At 48.2% G+C, this 21,714-nt stretch overlaps 1 protein-coding gene across 10 annotated transcripts in view; it reads left to right on the top strand.

Moving 5' to 3' along the window:
• Positions 1-21,714, top strand: part of TENM4 (teneurin transmembrane protein 4) — a 649,734-nt gene that overhangs the window by 517,023 nt on the left and 110,997 nt on the right. For 8 of the 10 annotated variants that reach the window (XM_079973241.1, XM_079973246.1, XM_079973247.1 and 5 more), the window contains 2 exons: positions 3,392-3,577; positions 11,655-11,681. In XM_079973241.1, the coding sequence (XP_079829367.1) occupies positions 3,392-3,577; positions 11,655-11,681 (213 nt within the window). The remainder of the gene's footprint in view (positions 1-3,391; positions 3,578-11,654; positions 11,682-21,714) is intronic. The other 2 variants (XM_079973245.1, XM_079973244.1) reach the window with 1 other exon arrangement.

Genomic DNA, 21,714 nt, shown 5'->3' with positions numbered 1-21,714 from the left:
TATGTTCTCTTAAGGAACAGGAAGGAAATCTTTCGAGGATTTCCCCTTCAATTTCACCAAGTTGCCAAGAATCAGAGGCAGAGTCATCGGGAAGTTTATCCCGCTAACCACAAGCGGGCTCGTTCTGGAAAACAGCCCCCAAGGAAGATAGCCATGTGTGTTAATTGCCATACGATGTATTTTGTCTTCTTCCTTTTACGCAGGCTTTAAGCAACCTGTTAAAATTCTCTCCTCTAGACTGGCAAAACCTCTCAGTGCACGCTGCCTTGTGGCGAGCGCCCACAGGTTAGCAGAATGCCCCCACCTGAATAAGCCTTGAGCAGTTCCCATTCACAAGCATATTATTATTATTATTATTATTATTATTATTATTATTATTAGGCGATCCCTCGTAGCCGAGTAAGATTGCCTTCCATAAATACAGTTTTAACAATGAGTCCGCCAGTGACTGTGGAGGCCAATTCTGGATCCACATGTCCTTCCACAGTGGGGGCATTGGTTCCCGGGCAGGAGTTGATCACTGTGTGGATTTGCCAAGCGTGCCTTCCTCTAAGCATGTTTCTCCCTTGTGTCCTGGGTTTGAGTGTCTTCAAAGCCCATGACACCTTTGGTAAAGGCTGTTCTCCAACTGGAGCGCTCGCAGGCCAGTGTTTCCCAATTGTTGGTGTTTATACTACCTTTTTTTAGATTTGTCTTGAGAGAGTCTTGAAACCTCTTCTGTTGACCACCAGCATTACGCTTTCCGTTTTTAAGTTCGGAATAGAGTAGTTGCTTTGGAAGACGATCATCAGGCATCAGCACAACATGACCAGTCCAACAAAGTTGGTGTTGAAGAATCATTGCTTCGACACTGGTGATCTTTGCTTCTTCCAGTACACTGGTATTAGTTGGCCTGTCTTCCCAAGTGATGTGGTGTAGAGAGCCAGTGTGGTGTAGTGGTTAAGAGTGGTAGTCTCGTAATCTGGGGAACCGGTTTCGTGTCTCCGCTCCTCCACATGCAGCTGCTGGGTGACCTTGGGCCAGTCACACTTCTCTGACGTCTCTCAGCCCTACTCACCTCACAGAGTGTTTGTTGTGGGGGAGGAAGGGAGAGGAGAATGTTAGCCGCTTTGAGACTCCTTCAGGTAGTGAAAGGCGGGATATCAAATCCAAACTCTTCTTCTTCTTCTATGTGTAGCTTGGCTGGGGAACCTCTGTGTTTACATAGCAATGGCCCCACAGCATAGCTGTCAACTTACAGATTTGAAAATAAGGGACCAGCAGCCTCGAAAATAAGGGATCAGCAGCCAAAATAAGGGATTTTCCGGGCACGGGTATGTTCAACTTCTGAGCCCCTCCGAGCCAAAGGCAGAAAGCCCAGCCAGCAGCCAAACAAAGCCTCAAGTGGTGGTTCCCATAGCGCAGCAACCTGGCAAAGGGGATGCAGCAAGGGAAACCACCATCTCCTCTCCGCTGGGAAGCGCTGAGCAAAGGCGAGTCCCCAGACAACGCAGCCGATTTGATCAGCACAAGGCATGCAAGCTCCACCCTCAGTCGTTCTTCGACTCCTTATTGGCTCCTTATTACGCAGCCAAGCAACACAGTTGGAGCCTCCCTCCTCGCTGGCCGGCAGAGAGGGAGGGAGGGAGGGAGAGGAGCTGCTTCCTTTGAAACCCGGGGAATTTAAGGGACATCATCAATAAGGGACAGCAGCAGGACACAGCACTGGGATAAGGGACTTTCCCGCCAAATAAGGGACGCTTGACAGCTATGCTCCACAGAACAATGGGCCGATGCTGTGCAAGGCAGCTTTGTAGGCTTATGGGACAAACTGCAGTTCGTTTGGGTTCCTGGGACTTGTAGCTCCCTATAGGGGCGAACTGCAGTTCCCAGTAGTGTCTACACTGACTTACAGCAGGGTTTTAGGCAGGGACTGTCTCCCAGCCCCACTCAGAGATGCCTGTAGGAACTGATCCCGGGACCTTCTGCTTTTCTGCTACCGCCTTTCCAGCCGCAGTGTTGCTGCTGTAATTTATTGTTATTGCTGCTGCCTCCGCCTATTATATTTCAAGGGATGGTTATATAAGGCTGAATTTCAGCCAGGTGTAACGTTAGCACAGGCTGAGAGAAACTGGGTGCTATTTCGCCCCCCTCCTGCAGGCAGTGACCTGAAGCAAATGTCTTGTATAACGCCAGACCCCTCTTCTTCCCCAGCTACTCTCTGGGGGATTAGCCCTACATTTAATGAAGCAAGATGCACAAAAGGAGAGCTTTCTAGGTACCAAACCACATCTTGCAGCGAAACGCCTGGATGAAGTGAATCTCAAGGCCACAGCGTATTTTTATTAACCGTAGCACTTGGGGTTGTGGGTATCAACCTCAGAAACGGAGGCAGGGACCAAATTCCTTGCCCAGCAGATTCCTTGAGCTGTATTTTCCGCCACGTTTCAAAGTCCTGCAAGACATTGGAGAGAAAATGAAACCTCCTTTGCGAAGGTTAGCAACATCCGAGAACAAAAATGTTATGTACAGTACTGAATTGAATAGGATTCAGAATGCAGCAGTCTGATTGGTCCTAGAACAATAGGATTCAGAATGCAGCAGTCTGATTGGTCCTAGAACAATAGGATCCAGAATGCAACAGTCTGATTGGTCCGCAGGAGCCACCCAATCCAACTCTGGGTGGAAGTGAATCCTCAACCTGATTGGCCTACAGGAGAATCCCAGAATTAGCCAATCAGGTGGGGCTCATTGTGTAAATAATGTATATAAGCAGACATTTCGGGGGAACTTATATTCCTCACTACTCTGAGCTGAATAAAGAGCATGAAATCCACTCTCAACTCCGAGTATATTTCAAAAAACGTGAGGCTTTCGTAGGCTCCTGGCCTCGTAACCAAAGGGCTAACAAGCCGCAAATAAATAGACTTTGCCTGGGACACTTAACTTTATTTTCGGGCGACTGAGGGGCTCGTTGTTTTCACACTTAAGCAGTTTTTTAATTAAAAAGCTGCTTTTGTTCCTTTGCTGTGGCCTCCTCTGCCACACACACTGCTTCTGGATTTGCCCTGCTTCACTCAAACGCCATGGGAGCCGTGATAGCACTCAAAAGTAAACAGGAGATTCATTTGGCTACGGCCCTCGCCAGATTCGTGTCCATCTCCTCTGTTTTGTAATATGCTTATTAGATTCTTCTTGTCGGAAAGGATTACTGTCATAAGCTGCAGGAATTCCTCTCTTCTCCCCCACCAGCAAGGTAGCAGAGTGTGTCTTCTTCCTTGCTTTCTTCCACCTCGCCCACCTGAACACTAAAATTCTGACTTTTTTTCTCCCTTTTTCCCCCTTCCACCCGACCCTCCCCTTCCCCTCTGCCCGCCACCCCGGGCCTCCACCCCTTTCTTCTCTTCCACAGAGATTTGCGCTGCGGACTGCGGAGGGCACGGCGTCTGCGTTGGGGGCACCTGCCGCTGCGAGGAAGGCTGGATGGGCGCCGCCTGCGACCAGCGATCATGTCACCCGCGTTGCAACGAGCACGGGACATGCCGGGACGGCAAGTGCGAATGCAGCCCGGGCTGGAACGGAGAGCACTGCACCATTGGTAGGGGTAGGGGTAGAGCACTTTCGACTACGGGGGAAACCCATGTGGGAAGGGATAATCGGTGGGGTGGTGGGGTGGAGGAACTGGGTGAAAGGAGCATGCTTAATCGAACTGCCGCGACATCCCCCGCAGCATGCACACCCCCTTCCTTCCGTTCCTGGATTTCCATGTTCCAGTGTCATACATTCCCATGTGCGGCGCTCCCCATCCCGCAGCCCCCGACCAATGTCCTTTGACGCTCGGCCCATGCTCAAACCAGGGCCGTGCACAGTCTCCAGCTACTCCACACAAGGCCAGAAAGGGGACACAGGGTGGTTGGTACACATACACACAGCCCAGCATCCCCAAGAGTCTCCTCTGCTTTTTTTTTTTCAAAGTGGAGCAAGTTCCGAGACCTTAATTAATTAAATTTATGTATTACCCTTCATCTGAAGGTCTCAGGACAGTTCACAAGATAAAAAAAAAGTTTAAGGTAAAGCTTCAGAGTGCATAGGAATTATTTATTTATGTGTACGTACGTACATACATACATACATGGGACGCGGGTGGCCCTGTGAGTTAAACCACAGAGCCTAGGACTTGCCGATCAGAAGGTCGGCGGTTCGAATCCCCACGACGGGGTGAGCTCCCGTTGCTCGGTCCCTGCTCCTGCCAACCTAGCAGTTCAAAAGCACGTCAAAATGCAAGTAGATAAATAGGTACCGCTCCAGCGGGAAGGTAAACGGCGTTTCCGTGCACTGCTCTGGTTCGCCAGAAGCGGCTTAGTCATGCTGGCCACATGACCCAGAAGCTGTACGCCAGCTCCCTTGGCCAATAAAGCGAGATGAGCGCCACAACCCCAGAGTCATCCGCGACTGGACCTAATGGTCAGGGGTCCCTTTACCTTTACCTTTACCTTTACCTTTACATGCATACATACAGTGGTACCTCTGGTTACGAACTTAATTTGTTCCAGAGGTCCGTTCTTAGCCTGAAACCGTTCTTAACCTGAGGTACCACTTTAGCTAATGGGGCCTCCCGTTGCCACCGCACCACCGGCGCGCAATTTCTGTTCTCATCCTGAGGTAAAGTTCTTAACCCAAGGTACTACTTCCGGGTTAGTGGAGTCTGTAACCTGAAGTGTTTGTAACCCGAGGTGTTTGTAACCCGAGGTACCACTGTATGTATGTTTCCCCAGCCACTCTGGATGGCTCCCAACAGAATAATAATAATAATAATAATAATAATAATAATAATGTGATAAAACATCAAACATTAAAAACTTTCCTAAACAAAAGTGACCAGAAATGTTATAGCAGCCTAGATATGGGGAGCCTTGTGTTTCCAGGGGAATTGTTTCCCATTATAGGGAAAATACAGTAAATTATCCAAAATGGAGAAATAGCTGCTCCCCCCCCCAATGCATCTAAATTGCAAGATTCAGGTCCCCCCCCCCCGCAACTGAATTGAGGGATCCATGCTGACATGGCGGGTTGGGGTTCTTTTAGCCCCAGATTTCCTGAGGACGTCCCCCTCTTCCTTTCTCTCAGGAGAACAAGCCAAGAAACAAAATTGCCTCATCTAAACATTGCCGACAGCTTATCGCCAAAGCCTGAAACTTACCAATAAGTGGTACAGAGGGAGCCACAAAAATGCTTCATTTTCAGATTTTAAACCCCCAAGACCTGTTCTTTGCCTGTTTCACTCCACCGGCTTGTTGAGAACTCTTCTTCCATCGAGTATTCATTGAGTTGGGCACAAGGGCTTCTTTCCCTTTTATGAGAGACAAACTTTTGCATAGTTCATGTAACCGGAAGTTTTGAGCAGTCTTCCTCACCTGATAATTTTTCCCCTCCCAGTTCCGTCCAATTTCCCATTTCAGCAGGGAGCCCCTTCCAGCATGTCGTTCAGCGTGCAATTGTCGTTTCTCCACCCCATTTTAGCACAAACTTAAACCAGCCATATCACAGCCCTCCCCAGACCAACTCCTTCATGCTGCCATCTCAGGGCATTGCCCTTTCTCCAAACATATTTTTTCCTGGTTTACTGGGGTTTTTTTGTTGCTGTTTTTTGAATCAATGCAGTTGTGGACTGCCACATTCAAAAGTGTTTTGTCTTAAGGCAGAAATTCTAAAAACAAACAAATGCTTTTGCAGATAGGGAAGGCCAGTTGCAAGTTGGAGAGTTTGCACAGGATTTGTTCTGTACCTCCTAATCAGCTGTTTGCAAGCCTACTCCGGTTTGCTGTAAAAACCATTTGGGCTTCTTCCGGGGGGAAAACTCCTAGCATTTCCTGCAAAGGGAACCTGGAGCTTATACAGTGGTGCCTCGCAAGACGAAAAGAATCCGTTCCCCGAGTCTCTTCGTCTAGCGGTTTTTTCATCTTGCGAAGCGAGCCCATTGACGGCTTAGCGGATTAGCGCTATTAGCGTTTTTTAGCGGCTTAGCGGATAAGCGGCTTAGCGGCTTAGAAAAAGGGGGGGAATGGAAAAAACCCCGCAGGAACTCGCAAGACATTTTCGTCTTGCGAAGCAAGCCCATAGGAAATTCGTTTTGCGAAGCGCCTCCAAAACGGAAAACTCTTTCGTCTAGCGAGTTTTCCGTCTTGCGAGGCATTCGTCTTGCGGGCCACCACTGTAGTTAGAAAACTGACTTATGCCACAGGAAAGGATGCTACGAGAGTAGTTTCCAGCTAAGAAGAAGCCTCTCCTGGTGGAGGTGAGCTTTCCTTGCTGCATTACTCAAGAGAAAGCCTTTCTTTTCTTCCTTAAAAAAACCCAAATACAAGTGAGGGTTTTTTGAGCCGGAAGAGCTGCAGAGGATCAGGGCCTTAGCAACAAGATGTGGCCTGAAAAGCAGCCAGATTTTTCAAGTGGGAGGACTTGGCAGTATCACTAATAATAAAATAAAATAAAATAAAATAAAATAAAATAAAATAAAATAAAATAAAATAAAATAAAATAAAATAAAATAAATAAATAAAAATATTCTTGTACCCGGCTCATCTGACTCAGTTGCCCTAGCCAGTATGCGTGACTTCCAACAAAGTATAAAGGAAACACACCAAAATATCAAATATTTTAAGCTTCCCCAAACCGTGCTCCCTTCAGGTGTCTGTAAAAAGTCATGTGATTGTTTATCTCCTTAACATCTGATGGGAGGGCATTCCACAGGGCGGGCGCCACCACCGAGAAGGCCCTCTGCCTGGTTCGCTGTAACTTTGCTTCTCACAGTGAGGGAACCAGCAGAAAACCCTCGGAGCTGGACCTCAGTGACCGGGCTGGACGATGGGGTTGGAGATGCCCATTTATTTCTACAAATCCCTTTCTTCCAATTTCCAATTGATTATTTATACCCTGCCCATCTGGCTGGACTTCCCCAGCCACTCTGGGCGGCTTCCAACAAAATATTAAAATACCGTAATGCATCAAACATTAAAAGCTTCCCTAAACAGTTTGGAACTCAGGGCAGTATTTGAGACTGCCCTGTTTTAAGTCTTGGTTGTTGTTGTTGTTGTTGTTTAGTCGTTTAGTTGTGTCCGACTCTTCGTAATCCCATGGACCAGAGCACGCTAGGCACTCCTGTCTTCCACTGCCTCCCACAGTTTGGTCAAACTCGTGTTTGTAGCTTCAAGAACATTGTCCCACCATCTCGTCCTCGGTCGTCCCCTTCTCCTTGTGCCCTCCATCTTTCCCAGCATCAGGGTCTTTTCCAGGGAGTCTTCTCTTCTCATGAGGTGGCCAAAGTATGGGAGCCTCAGCTTCAGGATCTGTCCTTCCAGTGAGCACTCAGGGCTGATTTCCTTCAGAATGGATCGGTTTGATCTTCCTGCAGTCCATGGGATTCTCAAAAGTCTCCTCCAGCACCATAATTCAAAAGCATCCATTCTTTGGCGATCAGCCTTCTTGATGGTCCATCCTTTATGGTTTTAAGTCTTACATGCTGCCTTTTCTACTCTGAACACTTAAAACGAGGAGCTGGTGATGGTCCATGTTTAGCGGGGTGTCTCTGCCCCCGTTGCTGCTTTTATCCTGTAGAATCATAGAATGGTAGAGTTGTGGGGACCCCAGGAGGTCATCTAGCCGAACCCCCTGCAATGCAGTGTGGTCTGTCAAGGGTGTAGGGGGAGAGAGAGAGAGAGATTTTTCACACACACACATTTTTCTCCACCACCCAGAAAGTCTTCCCAGTGGCTCTGCACCGTTTTGTCCATAGGCTCATGAACACAATTGTCTCTGAAAAAACAAGCATTACACCACCATAAAAATCCAATATTTGAGGGATGGGAGTGGGGAGGCAAGTAACAGAACTGGCACATGTGAAAGGACATTGGCATGGAAGGTCATTGTGTGTGGTAAGCATCCCCCCTCATCCCAGTGTGATTTTTCTGCATGGGCACATGTGCCGTGGACCATAAATCGCCATTACATCTTGTCTCCCTGCCTGCTTTATCCCTGATAAAAATTGTGTCATCCACCCTAACCCCTCCTCCCCCCCCCCCCCAAAGTGGCTGAACCCCCATCCTGACCCACAATTGACATGCGCGCAGGTAGACATTGCTAGGTGTCTCTGGCAGAAGCGAGAGAGGCTTCTCCTTAACATTTGACCAGGGTTTCCCAAACTTGGGTCTGCAATTGGACTACAGTTCCCATCATCCCTGAGCGCTGGACTTGCTCGCTAGGGATGATGGGAGTTGTAGTGCGAAAACAGCCGGAGACCCAACTGATTGCAATGATTTAAGCAGAAATGCAATGCACCTCCCCATACGGAGGGAGACAGTGACCAGGTGAGTTTCGTACCTGCTCAATGTGCTGCCTAGATGCTTAGACTCATAGAATTGTAGGCTTGGAAGGAACCCCAGGGGTCATCTAGTCCAACCCCCTGCATTGCAATAATCGTGCCCTGAATAGGTGCGAACCACCAGTCTTCTGATTAACAGCATGCTGTTGATGGACAGATTCCGGGCCTCTCCTGCTTTCCTTTATTAGGGTTTCTTTTATTTATTTTCTTGCACTGTCCTGCAACCTACTGAGCCAATTCATTTTTTGCCTGGTCTGTTACCCATTTATTACTTCCTATACCTTTCAACCAGATTTGGACTGGGCTAATAATAATAATAGTAGTACGTTTCCAAGCACAATTCAAAGTGTTGGTGCTGACCTTTAAAGCCCTAAACGGCCTCGGCCCAGTAGACCTGAAGGAGCGTCTCCACCGCCATCGCTCTGCCCGGACACTGAGGTCCAGCGCCAAGGGCCTTCTGGCGGTTCCCTCCCTGCGAGAAGCCAAGTTACAGGGAACCAGGCAGAGGGCCTTCTCTAAGAAACCCATTTATTACTTCCTATACCTTTCAACCAGATTTGGACTGGGCTAATAATAAGAATAATAGTACGTTTCCAAGCACAATTCAAAGTGTTGGTGCTGACCTTTAAACCCCTAAACGGCCTCGGCCCAGTAGACCTGAATGAGCGTCTCCATCCCCATCGCTCTGCCCGGACACTGAGGTCCAGCGCCAAGGGCCTTCTGGCGGTTCCCTCCCTGCGAGAAGCCAAGTTACAGGGAACCAGGCAGAGGGCCTTCTCGGTGGTGGCACCCACCCTGTAGAACGCCCTCCCATCAGATGTCAAAGAGAAAAACAACTACCAGACTTTTAGAAGACATCTGAAGGCAGCCCTGTATAGGGAAGCGTTTAATAGGTTATTGTATTTTAGTGTTTTGCTGGAAGCCGCCCAGATTGGCTGGGGAAACCCAGCCAGATGGGCAGGGTATAAATAAATAATTAATAACAACAACAATAATAATATAATAAGGAAGCATCCAACCATGCAATCTCCCACCTTAAGCAGCCTTAAGTGGAGCGGTGCACCAAGAATTGCACCATGTTATTCTGCGAGCCCCATGGCCTGGCTCATCGCTGCAAAAGGATGGCAGCTTCTCCCAGAGACTGTGGTGGAGACCCAGGTAACTTGGGTTGCCTGCATGAGGCTCTAAACCTATTGGGTGTCTCCTCCTGGCAGTGTTTCCCAGGAGCTTCCGTTCTCCTTTATCCTTGAGCGAATGTTCTGAACCGCCAGGCGACGGCTGAGGTTGTCCCATCCCGGAGCCAAGTCATCAATCTCCTCACCTCCTCGCTTGCAGATACGAATCCCATGCTTCCTCCTGCCCGTTTAGACATACTAGAGTCTAGACTCGAAAGTGGGGGGGCTGGGGACGCGCCAAAAAATTCTTTCGGAGGTCACGGCCCTTCTAGTTGGGTGGTCTTGCCTGAGCCAGTGCAGGAGGGGCGGGGTGGAGTGGGGGGGAAGAATAAATGGAAAATACAAGGAGTCGTTTGAGAGCCAGATTGGAAGGAGTGTGGGAATGGTTCCCAAATTGTAGAAACGAGCTTTGCCCGGTCCTTACTTGGACGATGTTTTAAATAAGAGCAAAGAGCTCGGCAGGATGAGAGCTTTAGCTGAAAATATCTCACCCCACCCCTCCTCAGAAGCATCCCCCAGCTTCCCCTCCCAGCTCCCCCCCCCCCGGTGCCCACTTCTGAAGTTGTCGAGTGCTCAGAAGAAAAGGAGATGTTCAGTCACCCCATTGGCTAAATTTCCCGGGGGCTGCTTTTATATTTCTGCCACACTCACTCTGACCTTAAGCCAGCCATTTAAAGTCTCTTTTCTTCTGCCGAGTCCCTTTATATCATCGCGGTATTTGCCCTGCCCCTTTGGCGAGGTTAATTCACAAAGTCAAAGCAGTTGGCTTCAGGCTGTACCAGCGAGGGGGGGCATGCCCCTCTTAAGAGACGGTGAGCGCAAGTACAAAGAGGGGAGGAATTGTCTAACAATTATGGAACACCCTGCAAAACTTACTCTTGCTTTTGCCATAAATTGGCCTAGGGGCCCATGTCACTCGCTTATTTCTGAATTTTATCAACCACCTTGCCGCCACCCCCATAAGTTGTCACCTTTTAGCCAGGGATCTGGATGAGGCCACCCCAGCCATCAGGTGGAGGGGAGAAGCTGTCTCTCCCTTGGCTTAACAGAGAATTTGAAGGGTCCACTCAGTGTCTGGGTTGCGAGATGACGTCACCAGTTGTGACCACTGTGATAGACAGCTGCCAGTCAAAATTCAGAACACTCAGGGCTTTTCTTTTCCTTTTTTATTTTAGTGCTGATAGCTCTCTAGGGAAGAGGTAGAATATTCAGACTCTGTCCTCCTTTCCTGTCTCAGGACTGAAGCACTCATGACCCACCTGTTCTGATTTTACTTTTGGCACACATTTACCACCTTACATTTCCATAGAGTTGGAAGGGACCCTGAGTACAATCTAGTCCAACCCCCTTCAATGCAGTTGTCCCGTACAGGGATCGAACCTCCAACCTTGGCATTATCGGCACCACGCTCCAACCAGCTGAGCTATATGTCTCTTCTGAAATGCTGATCACATGTGGATCATTGAAAGGTTAAAAACTAAAATTGGGCTTCTGCCAGAAAGCTAGATTGTAAGCTCCTTGCAGAAGAGACCTGGCATTTTTGCTGGTGCTGCTGGACGCAAAGCAGCACATTCAACAGTGACACTGCACAAACTATTAATTGCACAGAAAATGAATTTTTTGGGGGATCCCCAGGTCCTTGGAGCTGGCGGCTGGTCTTTTCCGCTTTACATTACCCCATAAAGCGGCATGTGCATTGTTGATTCCCTCTGAATGAATGATAGGCAGGCAGGAGGGAAAATGCATTTAGCAGCGGCCATGGCCAGAGGTTGCTATAGCCGTGAAAAGGCTCGCAGGACCTTCAGGCTGGCTGCCATTTATTCTGACCTTATTACCCGCGGCACCCAGAATAAATAAATAGACCTTTTTGCCATTCCTTGACTGATGGTATCGGTACTGTTCCCTCCTTTCTTGCCACTTTTCTGCTTCTCCCTAACAAAGGCTCGGTCTCCTGTTGTTGTTGTTGTTGTTGTTGCTGATGTTGTCGTTTTCCCCCTTCCCCAACCTCTGACCCTCCGCCTCTCCTTCCCGGCGCCTCTGTAACACTTCTGCACTGTCTTGTACTAAGCTGTACTGCACTTGACTCAACCCTACTTTAAATGTCCTGTCTTTTATCTCCCAAGCTCACTATCTGGATAAGGTAGTGAAAGGTACGGTGGTCTTCCTTTCCTCTTTTTTCTCCCTCGTTTGTCTCTGTGTTTGAAACCCAGGTAGACAACCCTCCCCATTTGTTTGCACGCACCCGAGTCAGTAAATCAGATGGCATCTTTTCTCCATGTTCACAAGCGCTCTCACCTAATGTATGAAAAGCCTGGCTTTTCAGGCATTTAGGCTGAATGGAGGGGGAATGTTGTTGTTGTTTTTTGCAACTTCCATCATGTCATATCCATGTTTCCTCTATCCTACCCATTCCATCTCTCCTTCCCACCTAGCCAAGTTATTTGGGGGTGGGGGTGGGAATAGCAGCAATTACTGCATCAGCATGTGGTTAATAATAATAATAATAATAATAATAATAATAATAATAATAATAATAATTGTTTGGCCCTAGAGGTGAAGACACAGGTGAGTGTGTTTGATGTACGAAGTCTCTTGGTTTTCAGTTTGAAACTAGTAATCCTGACTTGAACAAAATTCAGCGGGCCCAAATCTGTTAGGTTTCTGTTTGTGCCACTGTGCAGTGCTTGGAGTCACAAGACTCTGTTTACATTCCAGAGATTCCAGACTGTTGGAAGTCTCACGGGAGACGGATGTTGATATTACTGGTTTCCTGTTTCTTTGTACCAGTTGCCTCTCTGCTTTCACAGAGAGAGGATGTATATTCTTTTCTGCCTGCGTAGTTAGAAATAAAACTTAGCAATGTAGCTCATATTTCTCATCCTTCTGCTGCTTCTATACTCTGCGTAATGAGGGAACGTGCCTGAAGCCTCATCAGAGGCTCAGGTTGTCAATCACTGTCGGAGGACTCGACCGGAGGAACAGCTCGGCCGAACGCAAGTTCCGACAAAATCCCCAAGCGAAGTTGACCTGTTGATGCGTTTATGATACGTGCTGTAGGTTAGGGCCAGAGCCAGTGTGGTGTAGTGGTTAAGAGCAGTGGACTTGTAATCTGGTGAACCGGGTTCGCTTCCCCGCTCCTCCACATGTAGCTGCTGGGTAACCTTGGGCTAGTCACACTTCTCTGAAGTCTCTCAGCCTCACTCACCTCACAGAGTGCTTGTTGTGGGGGAGGAAGGGAAAGGAGATTGTTAGCCGCTTTGAGACTCCTTAGGGTAGTGATAAAGCGGGATATCAAATCCAAACGCTCCAGTCTTCATCATCCCCTAAGCACCAGCCATGGTGGCAGGGGCTGATGGCAGCTGGAGTCAAGGAATATCTGGACTGCACTGTGTCGGAGAAGATTTCTGGGTGATATGCTACCTGCCCCACGGACTGCATCAGAGCATGTCTTTTTGCTATCTTAAAAAGCAGCGAGTGAACCTGCTTACAAATGGGCCAGTTCACACCATGCAGCAGTTTGCGTGGACTTGCAGCCGGGTGTCGGGGTGGGGCACAGTTTATACAAACTGGCTAAATTCAATATCAAGTTGCAATGAAAGAAATCCCAGCATGTTTTGAATGCATTTGTTGGCAGTTCATCCGTTGCTGCAACGCTCATCCAGTTCAGTTAAAAGCTTAAACTGAGATATTTCCATCAATTAAAGTGGTGCCCTTGATTAATCAGGTAATGGCTTTTTAATTTTGTTGCTGTTGTTTCCATTACAAAAAGAAACAAAAACTGCTGATTGTAAGCTCCATCTCAGAAGAGGCATTTCCTCCAATGTTTCTGCTGCAAGATGTGCCTTTGCTCCTTTAGAACTGCTGTGGGTTATTTTATTTTTTTTCATGCACATTTCGTTGACTAAAGTCAACTGACTTGCGATTCCTTGAGCGGCATTGCAGCCCAACTTGCAACAACAGTGACCAAAGGTTTTGGTGACTGTGCAACAGGTGGGAGCCAAAGTATGCCACTCTGATGCACACATTCAAAAGCAGACACCAGCTCTGTGAGTTAGCTTTGTGCTGTGTGAATTTCCTTCCCTGTCTCCTGAATCTCCCACAACTCAGCTTCGTTGGCTGACCGAAGGTTCTAGAATCACGAGAGCAGGGTCAAAGCTCCTCTGTCCTCTTTTCCCTACACCATGGGTAGGCAAACTAAGGCCCGGGGACCAGATCCAGCCCAATCGCCTTCTCAGTCCAGCCCACGGACGGTCCAGGAATCTGCATGTTTTTACATGAGTAGAATGTGTCCTTTTATTTAAAATGCATCTCTGGGTTATTTGTGGGGCCTGTCTGGTGTTTTTACATGAGTAGAATGTGTGCTTTTATTGAAAATGCACCTCTGGGTTATTTGTGGGGCATAGGAATTCGTTCTTTCCTTTTCCTCTTCAAAATATAGTCCGGCCCCCCACAAGGTCTGAGGGACAGTGGACCGGCCCCATGCTGAAAAAGTTTGCTGACCCCCTGCCTGGTTTTATAAGGTTCATGTCCCTGATCGCTTGTCGTCTTTTCTTAATTAAAAGGTGGTTGTGGTTGGTGTGCATTGTGACTGCTGGGGTGAAGGCAGGGAGACCATTAGTAGATGGAGCAACAGCCAGTGAAGACAGGTCCACCTCCCCTCTTGTTGGCACCCATCTTGACTCAAGAGACAATGGAGTGCACCTCCGGGGGTGAAAAACTGCTGTGTTAGCAGCACCAAAGTGACCTCCCTGGGGCACAAGCCTGAAGACCCTGGGCTGCCCAGACAACAAGACCTCTTGGCCTCACTGATGGAGTCCAAAGGAAAGCAGAGCAAGACGTTCAGCACCAGCTTGGCTGTAGAAGTTGCCGGAAGGAGGCGTACAAGGCGCCATCGAACCGTCTTAGGGATTTGTGTAGATTTTATTCTTTGGCCTTTGCTTCTTCTGAAGTTATCCCTCAAGGCAGCGGGGGTTTAGGATGAGAGTTTTCCTTCTCTTAGATGGGCTACCTTTGTAGGTGGATGAGCCCCACCTGCCTTTCACAGATCTAACGCCTGATGGATAAGCCAGAAGGCAGGTAGGCAGTTCCTGGCTGAGGGTCAACTGAAGTTGGTGGGGCATTCCCTAATAAATAATAGTAATAAAAAAAAATTATTTATATCCCACCCTCCCCAGCCGAAGCTGGGCTCAGAGCGGCTAACAACAATAAAAGTAACACAACATTCTAAAATCAATTCATTCTAAAATCAATTCAAATCAAATTAATGGCAACCATTGGGCTAGAGTTCTGCGAGGATTGCCAAAGGAGGGGGTCAGGCTGTGCCTTGGCCAAAGGCCTGGTGGAACAGCTCTGTCTTGCAGGCCCTGCGGAAAGATGTCAAGTCCCGCAGGGCCCTAGTCTCTTGTACGGAGTGTTCCACCAGATCAGAGCCACAGCCGAAAAGGCCCTGGCTCTGGTTGAGGTCAGCCTAACCTCTCTGTGGCCTGGGACCTTCAATATGTTTTTATTTGAAGACCGTAAGGTCCTCCGTGGGACATACCAGGAGAGGCGGTCCTGTAGGTACGAGGGTCCTAAGCCGTATAGGGCTTTAAAGGTTAAAACCAGCACCTTAAACCAGATCCTGTACTCCACCAGGAGCCAGTGCAGTTGGTAAAGCACCGGGTGAATGTGATCCCGCGGCGAGGACCCCATAAAAAGTCTTGCTGTGGCATTCTGCACCCGCTGGAGTTTCTGGGTCAGCACTAATGAACTAGCCTCTGTTGCTGAAAAAGCCCCCAAACATGGGAGCTTTCCCACTGCTTGTGCACACATGCGCACACACACACACACACACACACACACACACACAGACCTCAACACAAAACCTACCCGAATCCCCACTTAAGAGAAATGTTGGCTTACAACCAAGCTGGCGTCTATCCTCACAAACAAAAAGTAGAGAGCCGCTTTTCAAATAAATCCATCAAAATTATGCGGGAATGAGATTCAGGCCTCCGTGCTTTTAAGCTAGGTTTTGTTTTCAGCCTTCGAAACCACACACTTTCTAAAATGCCTCACACACACACACCCCCAAAAAAAGCCGTAAAAAGACTGCTGCAAAGTCAGTCTTCCTCTTTCAAGACTCTCCTGGGTTGGGAGCCGCACTTTATTAATTTAATTTATGGAATTATAGCTGCAGCAGGAGAGAGAGATACATATATGCTGGAGAGTATTGCCTGCCATTTCGAAACGTGTTGCTAATTATGCACATTAAACGCAGAGGCCACAGGCAGCAATGCTTTCTTGTTATGGCTGTCATGATGACAGTAGATTTGATTGACTTGGGCAAGCGCATCCTTTTGAAAATGCAGTGGTACTGCTGCGCATAGTTGTGAGGCTGGTGTGTGGGGAGGGTGCTGTTAAGAAGGCCCCCTGCCCCACTAAAAGCATTTGACGGTAGGTTATTGGCTACAAAGGGACGCGGGTGGCCACAGAGCCTAGGACTTGCCGATCAGAAGGTCGGCGGTTCAAATCCCCGCAACAGGGTGAGCTCCTGACCATTAGGTCCAGTCGTGGCCGACTCTGGGGTTGCGGTGCTCATTTCGCTTTATTGGCTGAGGGAGCCGGCTTAAAGCTTCCGGGTCATGTGGCCAGCATGACTAAGCCACTTCTGGCGAAACCGGAGCAGTGCACGGAAATGCTATTTACCTTCCCGCCGGAGTGGTACCTATTTATCTACTTTCACTTTGACGTGCATTCAAACTGCTAGGTTGGCAGGAGCAGGGACTGAGCAACAGGAGCTCACCCCGTTGCGAGGATTCAAACCACCGACCTTCCAACAGCCATCTTGCAAACCAGTTTTTGGGGTGACAAATGTATGATCTTTCTCTTAATAGAAAAAAGGGTGTGGGTAGGTGTTTGAAAAGTGAGGTGGATGCTAGTGTCATTACTTATCCCTCCTTACTCCACTTTGAATTGGACATAGGTAAAGGTAAAGGGACCCCTGACCATTAGGTCTAGTCGCGGACGACTCTGGGGTTGTGGCGCCCATCTCGCTTTACTGGCCCGAGGGAGCCAGGTTACAGCTTCCGGGTCATGTTGCCAGCATGACTAAGCCACTTCTGGCGAACCAGAGCAGCGCACGGAAACGCCGCTTACCTTCCCACCGGAGCAGTACCTATTTATCTACTTGCACCTTGACGTGCTTTCGAACTGCCAGGTTGGCAGGAGCAGGGACCAAGCAACAGGAGCTCACCCCGTCGCGGGGATTCGAACTGCCGACCTTCTGATCGGCAAGTCCTAGGCTCTGTGGTTTAACCCACAGCGCCACCCGCGTCCCTCCAGAGTCTACCTTACACTGCGTTTAAAACCAAAATCGCATTTGGGTAGAAACTGTTTCTCAGGCGGCTAGTCCTAGTCTTTATAACCCTGTACCTTCTTCCAGAAGGCAGAAGCTGAAAGAGATCATTTCCGGGGTGCGCACTATCCTGCACTATCTCTGCAGCTTTCTTATGGCACCTGGAAGCATAGATTTGATCCAAGGTGGGAAGAATACACACACACACACACACACACACACACACACACCCATCTTAAGAGTATATTACAAACTGTGATGAATCATAACAAGAGCTTGCCTGGTCCAACATCCTGTTTTCCAAAGTGACCAGCAAGATGTCTATGGGTAGCCTACAGGACACAAGGACAACCACATTTCTTGGCTCTTCTTCCCCACCAAGTGGTATTCGGGGGGCATACTGCTGTAAACAAAAAATGCCCTTTTGCCTTATGGGGTATCAAGAGCCCATATAGAGTCCTTACATAGGTTCCCTATTGGTAGGAGGAAATAACAGAGGCCAACCAGAGAATATTGAGAAGCAAAGCTGCTAGTAAGCCTGATCTTTATTGATCTGTTGCAACAGGGTGCTCCCCTCACACGCCGGAAAGGAGGAGGAACCCAGAACAATGGCGTGCAAGGCCTTATATGGACTTTTGAAATTGCCACCCTGTAGACCAAGGCCACCCCCAGAAACATCATACATACATCACAGAAGAGGTGTAATCTAAGACCACCACCCCACCTACATCACAGAAAAAGCGGTCTACAACAGAAATTTGAATGTTGTTTTTCTCCTGTTGTTGTTTATCTCCTGATTGGATCTACTTGATTGGATTGCCTAGGGAGCCTGGCCAGTCTTTCTGTAATGATAAATACTTTGTTCCTGGGCCATGTCACAGGCTCACACCCTATTCAAACACAGACATACCCTTAAGACAGGATTTGTGAAGGAAAAGACAATGGGGAGGCTTTTCCATTTTCCTTTGACCTTGCAGAGAAAACATTTGGTCAGTTTGGGAATCAAAAATGGCTCCAGGTTGGTCTTCCTGTGCTGATCTATGTACATGCTTGGTTGGTACACTTATGAACATTTACCGCATCTAAGACCTCAAAAGGGACGCGGGTGGCGCTATGGTCTAAAACACAGAGCCTAGGGCTTGCCGATCAGAAGGTCGGCAGTTCCAATCCCCGCAACAGGGTGAGCTCCTGTTGCTCTGTCCCAGCTCTTGCCAACCTAGCAGTTTGAAAGCATGCCAGTGCAAGTAGATAAATAGGTACCGCTCTGGCAGGAAGGTAAATGACATTTCCGTGCGCTGTTCTGGTTCGCCAGAAGCGGCTTAGTCATGCTGGCCACATGATCCGGAAGCTGTACGTCGGCTCCCTCGGCCAGTAAAGCGAGATGAGCGCTGGAACCCCAGAGTCGTCTGCGACTGGACTTAATGGTTGGGGGTCCCTTTACCTTTAAGACCGCAAAATTCCTATCACAATACTTCCTGTGATCCTGGAACATCCTGGTGACTAGTAGCCATTTACAACCTAATCCTCCGTGAGCTTCTCCAACTCAGCCCCCTTCACCCCAGCAGAACATGCACAACTCATATCTCCTGGACCTCTGGATCAAGTTTTTGACCCTCTCCCTCTTGGCAGGCTCTCTTGGACATTCAAGAAGCAGAGAGGGTCAAATCGTGCTTGCAAACAGGGGAGACGGCAAGAGTGGCCAAACAATCGGTAATCCCCGGGAACAGCAAAAGCTGTTTTGGCAAGCCAATTAGCCCTTCAGGGACAGAGAAACTTTGCAACAAAGGCTACTGCTCCTTGCCAAATTGGCCGCTTCGGAAGGGCAGCCCATCTCTGTGGCGGCTAGGTTGTTTTCCCTTAACTGAATGAAATGCCCCTGAATTTCTTTATGTTGCTTCTACACCCCCCCCTTTTAAGTATCCTTTGTTAGCTCAAGGGACAAGGGTCTGCTTTTGTCTCTGTTTACCCACTTAGAGGGGTGGCAATTCTTGCGAATAATAGGTGCCTCGCTCCCCATTCCTGCCTCTCATCTCCATACGAGGGAAGGGGGCTGGGGGGCACAGCAAATCAAAAGATAACAGAGGAACAAGGGTGGGTGGAGAAAGAGGATTTAAAGGCATACATCATCTCCTTCAGATTCAGAGATGTAAAGAAGTGAACATCTCCATTCTTCCTTGTTCGTTGCCCTCCTTTCATTCCCCCCCCCCTTTTTTAAAAAGTCATCTATAAAATACTTGCTTTATCTTCTTTGAATTAACCTTGCAAGCCAGGAACTGAAGGGGATAGATTGTACTTTGTTAGGCAGGGCTGGTTAACTTATCATTATCATTATTATTATTATTACTATTTTTTATTTTATTTTATTTATTTATTGAGTTTATATACCACTCCTATACCCGGTGGTCTTAGGGCGGTTCACAGAACAAAATCAAAATATAAAACTACAAAATAAATAATCAAAATAAAAAAACAACCCAATACCCCCCCCCAAAAAAAAAAAAAACCACCACAATTTAAAAGGGCATAGGATGTCAATCAAATCAACCAAAGGCCTGGTTAAAAAGGAATGTTTTTGCCTGGTGCCTAAAGGTGTACAGTCAAACCTTGGTTGTCGAACGTAATCTGTTCTGGAAGTGCTTTCAGCTTCCAAAATGTTCAACAACCGAGGCACGGCTTCTGATTGGTTGCAGGACCTTCCTGCACTCAAGCGGAAGCCGCGTCGGACATTCGGCTTCCGAAAAATGTTCAAAAATCGGGTTTTCAGCATTCGGGAGCCAAAACATTGGCGTTCGGGATCTGAGGTTTGACTGTATAATGAAGGCGCCAGGCGAACTTCCCTGGGGAGAGCATTCCACAGACGGGGAGCCACTGCAGAAAAGGCCCTGTTCTCATGTTGCCACCCTCCGCACCTCTCGAGGAGGAGACACATGAAGAAGGGCCTCAGAAGATGATCTCAGGGTCCAGGTTGTTGTTGTTGTTGTTGGAGAAGGACACAAAGGTTACCTTCACACTTTGTCAGGCCAATGAATTTGGTCAAAAGCAGCTCCTCTCTCTCTCTCTCTCTCTCACACACACACACACACACACACACAAATACCTCCTGTCCCTGCTGACATATGCAGATCAGCTGAAGGGGAAAGTTATCTCTACCTGCTCATTAGATGATTCATATGATGACAGGCGGGGACACACACCCCACCCGCACTGTGTCTGCTTTACATTATTTTTCTCTATGCTTCTACCACTGAAATCTGAGGAGGGCAGGGGCAGTATAAATGCCTTAGGGGGCTAGATCAGGCCCCAGTCCAGGGGTTAGCCAGCCCTCCCATAAAATTTGCAGCAGGTTAAAGCGAGCGTGCTTGCCGTAAGCCTTCGCGTTTACGACGCACTGCGGAGAGATCGGCACTTGCTGTAGCTTCCAGCTTCCATAACTCTTATTGCTCACGTGAGCAGAATGCATGGCTTGAAGGGAACACGCCATTTAGGCATTCCTAATCATTAGCACGTTTGGGGTTGGAATTGCCAAATCAGCCATTCTGAGCTGAGCTGGGAGAGACTCTGTTGGATTTGGTCTGCTCTAATCCAAACCAGCAAAACAATCTGGGCGTTATCTACACCAGAGACTTGAATTGGTTTAATAGCTGTCCCCTCACCCCCAGAGAACTAACTGTGGGAATTGCATTTGAGGGAGAGGGAAGGCAGAAGTCTTGAGCATCACATTGTCAGCACGCTCAGAAAACTACAGTCCCTGGGGTTCTTTGGGGCAAAGCCGTTGGCTGACGAAATTCCAAACTCAGTCGCAGCGGCCGCGAGCCAGTTTGCATTTCCATCCACACAGCCAGACAAGGTTTCTGCAAATCTTTATACTCAACCCGGTCTCACGGTGGAATGATTGGTGATAAACACATGCGGTGTGTACATAGCACTTCATACACATCATCTCAGTAAGGGATTCATCACTCTGTTCTGTCAGCAAACATTAAGGAAAAGGGGCTTCAAACTAGATATGATTGCAGGTGGAAAGAGGAGCTGAGGGAGTCGGTGAAGAAACTTTTTGCCCAACTACTTTGCTGCACGCAGAGCTTGAAAAAAACCACAGATTCAGCTCCATCTTCTCAAGACATACAAAAACTAGTTTGATTGGGACCTGGGAGAGCAGGATTCGAATCCCCCACTTGGCCATGAAGCTTACTGGGGAACCTTGGGCCAGTGGCTGCCTCTCAACCTGGCCTACCTTGCGGGGTTAGTTGAAGAGCAGGAGAACCTTTTACGCCACCTGAAGCTCCTTGGAGGAGAAACGTGGAAAGGAAACACAATAAATTAATTAATTAAAGTAATTTTTTTTAGAGACAAGGTGGTAAGTGAAAATATTTTCTACTCCTGTAAGACTTTCACCACTATCCCATACTTTAAAAAAAAAATGATTATCTGAAGCTTGTGATTCTGTTTAACCCTCCACGTGAATGTTCACAGTGTCAGCATCTGAGTTCTGCTTTAAAAGTCCATGACTTGTGTGTGCTAACAGGGTGTGAAAAGGAATCAAAGAGTTGATTTACGCAGACATACACCAGTGGGCTAAACCAGGTGAGGGCAGCCAAGAGATCTCAAACCCTCAGGGAGTTAGGGATTTCCCTTGCATGCGAGGCCAGGCTTTGGCAGATTGAGCAGACGGGGCCAAAAGTGGGTCCAACAGTCAAGCAGTCAAGTTGGTTTCTCCAGATGCTGTAGAGCAGGCATGTCCAACCAGTTGATCGTAATCTACTGGTTGACCAGGGGCGATCCTGGTCGATCGCATGATCCTGGGTCTTCCTCTCCACAAAAAAAGCTCAACAACTTTGGCTCCCCGC

The sequence above is a fragment of the Podarcis cretensis genome (assembly GCF_951804945.1).
Source record: "Podarcis cretensis genome assembly, chromosome: 4".
Lineage (NCBI taxonomy): Eukaryota > Metazoa > Chordata > Lepidosauria > Squamata > Lacertidae > Podarcis > Podarcis cretensis.
Note: the sequence above shows the minus strand (reverse complement) of the source record. Positions and strands in the feature narration are given on the sequence as shown.